An 8,433-nucleotide genomic window follows, 5' to 3' on the forward strand; every position below is an offset into this window, starting at 1 on the left:
AAAAAAAAAAAAAAAAGAATCCTGTCTAGCTTCCAAGACCTAAGTAAAGAAAAAATAAAAATATCATAAACAGGTATCCTGCTATCCCAGAGTTAAAGTTTTAGTAACAATTGTACCAATATGAAACTCACCTCAGATGCTGTGGGTCTCTTGATTCCAGATGCTTCTTTAAACAAACAAAAAAAAACCACACAATCATAAGAACATATACACATACTCACATGATCTCTATCAAGCACACTGAAAGCATCAGAGTTTGAATCAAACTAAACATGAGTATAAACTCCTGCCTCTTGCTCAGTGATACCAGATATTTTTGGATAGCACTTTATATGTCCCTCCCTCCTCCTCCATACTCACAGAGGCCTCGTGCATGTTTCATTTTTGTTCTAGCCTCCTTTCTTACTCAAGTATTCATATTTTCTCTGGGAAATATAACTCTTTCTTTTTTCTTTTTGAGATGGAGTCTCACTCTGTTGCCCAGGCTGGAGTGCAGTGCATGATCTCAGCTTACTGCAACCTCCACCTCCCGGATTCTCCTGCCTCAGCCTCCCAAGTAGCTGGGATTATAGGCGCCTGCCACCATGTCAGGCTAATTTTTGTGTTCCTAGTGGAGGTGAGGTTTCACCATGTTGGCTGGGCTGGTCTCAAACTCCTGACCTCAAGTGATCCGCCTGCCTCGGCCTCCCAAAGTGTTGGGATTGCAGGTGTGAGCCACCACACCCAGCCCTTTTTCTTTTTTTTTTTTTGAGACAGAGTCCCAGTCTGTTGCCCATGCTGGAGTGCAATGGTGTGATCTCGGCTCAGTGCCAACCTCTTCCTCCTGGGTTCAAGTGATTCTCATGCCTCAGCCTCCCGAGTAGCTGGGACTACAGGTGCCCATCACCAGTCCGGCTAATTTTTTTCTAATTTTAGTAGAGATGAGGTTTCACCATGTTGGCCAGGCTGGTCTCGAACTCCTGACTTCAAGTGATCTGCCTGCCTTGGCCTCCAAAGTTCTGGCATTACAGTCATGAGCCAACGCGCCCTGCCAACTTTTTAAAACATTTAACCATCAGAGTCGAGGGTCTCATTTGATACGATGGTTGAAAGAGACAAGGCATAAAAGATATTCAAGACTCACTGGAGACGCTGGAGTTTGACTGAAGTTTTTTATTTTATTTATTTATTTTGAGACAGAGTCTCACTCTATTGCCCAGTCATCTCCTAGTCTGGTAGTTATCACCTAGAAAGTAAGCTCCTCTACATGCAAAAAGTCACTGAATAAAGTTAAACAGAAAAAAGGCAAATAAGTAATTTCAATGCAGAGTGGGTTTGAAGTTTTCTCCCTAAAAAGTTCTACCTTGCTACCCTTCCTAGTTTTATCACAAACATGTAGCTCTAGGGCTGCTACACTCTTGTAAAGTACCTAAAATAAAGATGAGATGGAATTTTGGTGCCAAATGCTTAGTATCTGCAACTGCAAAACTGGGACTAATCCCAAGAGCACACAGGATGATGATGATATTAAGGTCTAAGTAATAATACTCAGACCAAGTGACAAAGGAGGAGAATCAGGATACAAAACCTACTCTCTTCCTTGTGTAAAGTTTTGCCCCTATGGCACACATCAGAGATCCAATCTACCAAGGAGCAGAAGAGAAAAACATCATGTATATTTTATATCAAAAAAGAAAAAACATATATCTATATGTATGTATGTAATTTTTTTTCCTTGGAGACAGGGTCTCACTCTGTCACCCTGGCTAGAGTGCAGTGGTGCAATTTCTGCTTATGCAGCCTCTACCTCCCAGGCTCAAGTGATGCTCCCACTTCAGTCACCTGAGTAGTTGGGACTACAGGTGTGTACCACCATGCCCAGCTGATTTTGCTTTTTTTATTATTTGCTTTTATTATTATTATTTGTAGCTATGAGGTCTTACTATGTTGCCCAGGCTGGTCTCAAACTCTTGGGTTCAAAGTGATCCTCCTGCCTCAGCCTCCCAAAATCCTGGGATTATAGGCATGAGCCACCACACCCAGCCAAGTAAATTATCTAGAGAACTTTACCAAAGTTGTTTAACACCAAGCTTGGTCCACAAACCCAGTGCAGAGCAGAATGGCGTATAAGGAACCAGATATCATCTGCTAAGGCTTGACTGCTCGACCCAAGGATCTGCCAATGGAGAAATCATCTACTGAGAAAGTCCATGAAACTGATGAGATGACGAGCATTTAACTGTTCAACTCATAATCAAGCCTTTTCTTCAGAAGAGGAAGAAACAGAAAGAAGAGGAAGAAGGGAGAGAGAAGAGAAGGACCAGAGGGGGAAAAAAAAGAAAACCAACTCAGCATGGCAACACCTGGCTTGGTAATGCCAGCCAGCCTATTTTATTTTAATTTCTAATTTTTTAGAGACAGGCTCTCACTATGTTGCACAGGCTGGAGTGCAGTGACTATTTACATGTGCACTCATAGCTCACGACAGCCTCAAGCTCCTGGATTCAAGAGATCCTCTCACCTCAGCCTCCTGAGTAGCTGGGACTATCAGCCTGCACAACTGCACCTGGCTGTTAGCCATACAATTTTTTTTTTTTTTTTTTAAAAACAGAGTCTTGCTTTGTCACCTAGGCTGGAGTACAGTGGTGCAATCTTGGCTCATTGCAACCTCTGCCTCCCAGGTTCAAGCGATTCTCCTGCCTCAGCTTCCCAAGTAGCTGAGACTACAGGTGCATGCCACCAAGCCCCACTAGTTTTTTGTATTTTTAGTAGAGACAGGGATTCACCACATTAGCCAGGATGGTCTCGATCTCCTGATCTTATGATCTGCCGACCTTGGCCTCCCAAAGCGCTGGGATTACAGGCGGGAGACACCACACCCAGCCAGTCAGCCAATTTTTCAAGAGAATGAGATTCATCCCTATGGATAAGACCAGAATACTGTTCAACAGAAAATGTTTTCTAGTGTCTTTGTGAGAAACACTGTAGGTATATATTATCATTTTGTAATTCATACTCATGATTTATATATATTTTTTTGGGGTGGGTAAACAGCATTAAAATTTACTCTTCTCTAAAAGAATATCTTTTGTCTGAGAATCTTGAGACCTGCATCTCCACATCTAAGGCAAAACTCTCAAAGAGCATTATTCAAATGTCTTTTATCATCAGTCCACACTTGGAAGTGTGGCATGTGCTGTAAGAGGGGAGAGCCTATTACCCAAGGGTGGGTATACAGGCTGATAGTTTGGCTATAAATGCTACAGAGAAGGTCCTATGCCATCTTCAATTTTAATACACCTCAGCCCCAGTTTAATGCCAAATTATTCCTGCTTTTTCTCCATCACTCAGGCATCTCCACATTCTCTCATTTCTCTTTAACACTGACATTTGTAGAAAGGTTATTTCTCTCCTATGGCTGAACAACTTAAGTTTGATAAACACTTTGGAAGCTTATAAATGTATTTCATTTGGCCCTCAAAAAATACTACAGGGTTTGGGAACTATTTTAATTAAGGACTTAAGAGAGAAATAACAAAATGTGTGAAACTTGCTTGGGTGCTGACTAGAAAAAAGGAATCGTAAAAAGACGTTTCTGAGAAGAGAGTCTTAAAAAGAAAAGTTAAATAATTATTAATTGTATAGATGTGACAATATTACTGCAGTTATACTCTCCCATCCTCACCTCTAAAAGATTCCTTATGTGTATTAATAGGTTCTGAAGCATTTAGGGTTGAAATCACGTGAGGACTGGACTTCCTTTAAAATATTCCAGCGAGGTAGAAGTAGAAAAATAGAGAAATATAGATGCAGGAAGACTGGCAAAATGCTGCTATCAAAGCTAGGTGATAGGCCAGGCGTGGTGGCTCACACCTGTAATCCTGGCACTTTAGGAGGCCACAGCAGGTGGATCACTTGAGGTCAGGAGTTCTAGACCAGCCTGGCCAACATGGCGAAACCCTGCCTCCACTAAAAATACAAAAATTAGCCAGGTGTGGTGGGCGCCTGTAATCCCAGCTACTTGAGGGGCTGATGCAGGAGAATCGCTTGAACCCGGGGTGGGCAGAGGTTGCAGTGAGCTGAGATCATGCCATATCACTCTAGCCTGGGCAAAAGAGCAAAATTCCATCTTAAAAAAAAAAAAAAAGCTAGGTAATAAGTATATAAAGGATAATTATACTATTCTCTCTACTTCATCTACATTTGAAGAATGGTATAAATTAAAGGAAGAAAGCAAATCTGGATAATGGGATGTCTTGATCTGAGTTAGCTTTTTTAATTTTTAAAGTAGAGACAGCAGGCTGGGCACAGTGGCTCACGCCTGTAATCCCAGCACTTTGGGAGGCTGAGGCGGGTAGATCACGAGGTCAGGAGATCACTACTACCCTGGCTAACATGGTGAAACCTGGTCTCTATTAAAAATACAAAAATTTAGTCAGACGTGGTGGGACACACCTGCAATCCCAGCTACTTGGGAAGCTGAGGCAGAAGAATTGCTTGAACCTGGGAGGCAGAGGTTGCAGTGAGCCGAGATCGCGCCACTGCACTCCAAGCTGGGTGACAGAGTGAGACTCCATCTCAAAAAATAAATAAATAAAGACAGGCACTAAGCACAGTGGCTCACACCTATAATCCCAGCACTCTGGGAGGCAAAGATGGGAGGATTACTTGAGCCCAGGAGTTTGAGACCAGCCTGGGCAACATAGGGAGATCCCATCTCAGCAAAGAAAAACAAAAAAAGGAAAGAATATATAAAGACAGGGTTTTGGCCTGGCTCGGTGATTCACACCTGTAATCCCAGCACTTTGGGAGACTGAGGCATATGGATCACAAGGGCAGGCGATTGAGACCACCCTGGCCAACATGGTGAAACCCCATCTCTACTAAAAATACAAAAATTAGCTGGGTGTGGTGGCACACACCTGTAGTCCCAGCTTCTCGGGAGACTTGAGGTGATCCTTCCATCTCAGCCTCCCAAAGTACTGGGATTAAAAGCATGATCCGGCTGGGTGCGGTGACTCATGCCTGTAATCTCAGCACTTTGGAAGGCCAAGGTGGGTGGATCACCTGAGGTCAGGAGTTAGAGACCAGTCTGGCCAACATGGAGAGACCCCGTCTTTACTAAAAATACAAAAATTAGTCAGCGTGGTGATAGGCGCCTGTAATCCCAGCTATTCAGGAGGCTGAGGCAGGAGAATAGCTTGAACTCGAGTGGTGGAGGTTGCAGTGAGCCAAGACTGCACCACTACAGTCTCCATGTCGAAAAAAAAAAAAAAAAAAAAAAGCATGATCCACTGCACCAGGCCTACTTTCCAATTTCCCTCCCTCCCTCCCTCCCTGCCTTCTGTCTCTCTTTCTTGAGATGGGCGTCTTTCTGTGTCACCAAGCTGGAGTGCAGTGGCGAGATCTCGGCTTACTGCAACCTCCGCCTCCTGGGCTCAGGCAATTCTCCTGTCTCTGCTGGGAATATGGGCACACACCAGCATGCCTGGCTAATTTTTGTATTTTTAGTACAGATGCGGTTTCACCATGTTGGCCAGGCTGGTCTTGAACTCCTGACCTCAAGTGATCTGCCCATCTCGGCCTCCTAAAGTGCTGGGATTACAGGCATGAGCCACTGCGCCCAGCCTACTTTCCAATCTTCACAATAAAACCACTTATTACAAATCAATAGCCACTTATATTAGAACAAAATCATTCAGAAAGAGATTTTTAGTCTAATCTCTTTAATTAGAAGAGCACAGGGGAAGAGGTTAAGGAATGGGCTCAAAATCAAAGCACAGGCAGTGACAGAGCCGAAACTAGAACCCACATTCCTAATCCCTAATTCAATACATTCTTATAAATCATCTTTGGTTTTTAATTTCCTGGCCACCTAGAATATAGTTGGAACAAGAAAGTGCCAGTGGAACTAGAATGCTCTAAAAAACTAAATAAATCTCAGATTTACTAATGGACAATATGAACACATTTCCCTCAAGGTATTCCTTTTTCCTTGAGACAAGGAAATGTTTCATTTTCATTGAGAGAGAGGATTAGGAATTCAGTTGTACTCCTTCAGGTCCTTTCAAAGAAATTAACAACACTGTTCCTCTAGCAACATTTATCAACATCATTGGCAAAAAGTAGGAAAGTACCTTTCTTTTAGAGAGATTTCCTCTGAATTAGGCAATGCCAGTATTCTAGAGGAGCAGAAACTTCCAAGTCTGATACTTGAAATCATAGTTTTACAGTTTTACAGATGTTAAAGTCCTCACTAGCATATAAAGTATCTTTTTTGTCCAAAAAGACATTAACAATTTTAACACAGCCAGGCATGGTGGCTCACGCCTGTAATGCCAGCCCTTTGGGAGGCCAGGTGGGCAGTGGATCACCTGAGGCCAGGAATTCAAGAACGTCCTGGCCAACATGGTGAAACCCCATCTCTCATCTCTAAAGAAATACAAAAATTAGTTGGACATGGTGGCATGTGACTGGTAATCCCAGTTACTCAGGAGGCTGAAGCCGGAGAATTGCTTGAACCCGGGAGGTGGAGGTTGCAGTGAGCTGAGATCATGCCACTGCACTCCAGCCTGGGCAACAGAGCAAGCTCCGTCTCAAAAAAGAAAAGAAAAAATAAGGCTGGGCGCAGTGGCTCACGCTTGTAATCCCAGCACTTTGGGAGGCCGAGGCAGGTGGATCACGAGGTCAAGAGATCGAGACCATCCTGGTCAACATGGTGAAACCCCGTCTCTACTAAAAATACAAAAAATTAGCTGGGCATGGTGGTGCGTGCCTGTAATCCCAGCTACTCAGGAGGCTGAGGCAGGAGAATTGCTTGAGCCCAGGAGGCGGAGGTTGCGGTGAGCCGAGATCGCGCCATTGCACTCCAGCCTGGGTAACAAGAGCGAAACTCCGTCTCAAAAAAAAAGACAAGAAAAAATAATTAGCCGAACATGATGGGTGGTATGCATCTGTAGTCCCAGCTTCTTGACAGGCTGAAGTACGAAGATGGCTTGGGCCTGGGAAGTCAAGGCTGCAGTGACCTATGATCATGGCACTGCACTCCAGCTTGGGTGACAGAACAAGATCCTGTCTCAAAATACATAAATTAATACATTAATAAAATTAAAATGCTTCTGAAAGAATAACAATAATTCCACCTACTATGCACAAAGGAGCTCAGAATTTTATTGATTTAGGAAGGCTAAGGCTAAGGTCAGTAGGAGAAGTTTCCTTCTGTACTATTTTCTCCTTCACCCCAAAGACTCTTGGCTCAGAGTAACAACAAATATTTAACCTGATTATTAGTTCACACACAGACTTTTCAAATTAGTGAGGGGAGCAGCACAATGGGTAGGACTGCAGGCTCTGAAATCAGAACACCTCAAAATCCATATCCCGGGGAAAACAAAACCAAAAAAAAAAAAGAAATCAGAACACCTACGTTTGTTAGGTTTGAATACTAGATTTAACATTTACAGCTGGGCTAACAATGGCTTAAGGCTGTAAATCCTAGCACTTTGGGAGGCCGAGCAGGTGGGTAGCTTGAGGCCAGGAGTTCAAGATCAGCCTGGCCAATGTGGAGAAACTCTGTCTCTACTAAAAATACAAAAATTAGCTGGGCGTGGTGATGTGCCCTGTAGTCCCAGCTACTCTGGAGGCTGATGCACAAGAATTACTTGAGCCCAGGAGGCAGAGGTTGCAGTAAGCCGAGACTGCACCACGGCACTGTAGCCTGGGTGACAGAGCAAGACTTTGTCTCAAAAAAAGCATTTACTAAGTAGGTAACCTTGGGTAGGTTGGTTAAAATTTCTCTAGAGCAGACTGGCCTACCTTATCTACAAAATGTGGAAGTAACAACATGTACCTCGGTTGTTATGAGAATTAAACAAGTTACCTATAGGCTAATCTATAATATATGCTCTACTTAATCTACAATAAATGCTCTATAAATTCTAGCAATTATTATTATAATTGTGATTTATGAAATGCCATCTACAGGACAGGAACGGTCGGGGAAGTGAGAGGCACAACAGAAAGGGAAAAGGAAAAGAGTTGAGACTGGTTTACTGAAACAAAAGGAAATGAAGTCATAGGAAATTTTCATGGGAGACAAAAAGGTAGTCACTTATTCATAATATACTGAAGAATTGTGAGAAAAGATATTTCTATGTTAAGATAACATCTTTTTTGGAGAGGGCAGTGGCATATGGGCACTAGAGTTAAATAATGCTTGTAAAGGCCGGGCGCGGTGGCTCACGCCTGTAATCCCAGCACTTTGGGAGGCCGAGGTGGGTGGATCACGAGGTCAAGAGATCGAGACCATCCTGGTCAACACGGTGAAACCTCGTCTCTACTAAAACTACAAAAAATTAGCTGGCATGGTGGCGCGTGCCTGTAATCCCAGCTACTCAGGAGGCTGAGGCAGGAGAATTGCCTGAACCCAGGAGGCGGAGGTTGCGGTGAGCCGAG

General features: G+C 43.4%; 1 protein-coding gene across 1 annotated transcript in view; it reads right to left on the reverse strand.

The window, feature by feature from the left end:
- PIP5K1A (phosphatidylinositol-4-phosphate 5-kinase type 1 alpha) overlaps positions 1–8,433 on the reverse strand; it is a 54,657-nt gene that overhangs the window by 31,247 nt on the left and 14,977 nt on the right. Inside the window, 1 exon segment of the mRNA XM_037744901.1 lies at positions 132–166. Coding sequence (XP_037600829.1) covers positions 132–166 — 35 coding nt within the window.

This window comes from Cebus imitator, unplaced genomic scaffold, assembly GCF_001604975.1.
Source record: "Cebus imitator isolate Cc_AM_T3 unplaced genomic scaffold, Cebus_imitator-1.0 Scaffold188, whole genome shotgun sequence".
In the NCBI taxonomy this organism is placed as follows: Eukaryota; Metazoa; Chordata; class Mammalia; order Primates; family Cebidae; genus Cebus; species Cebus imitator.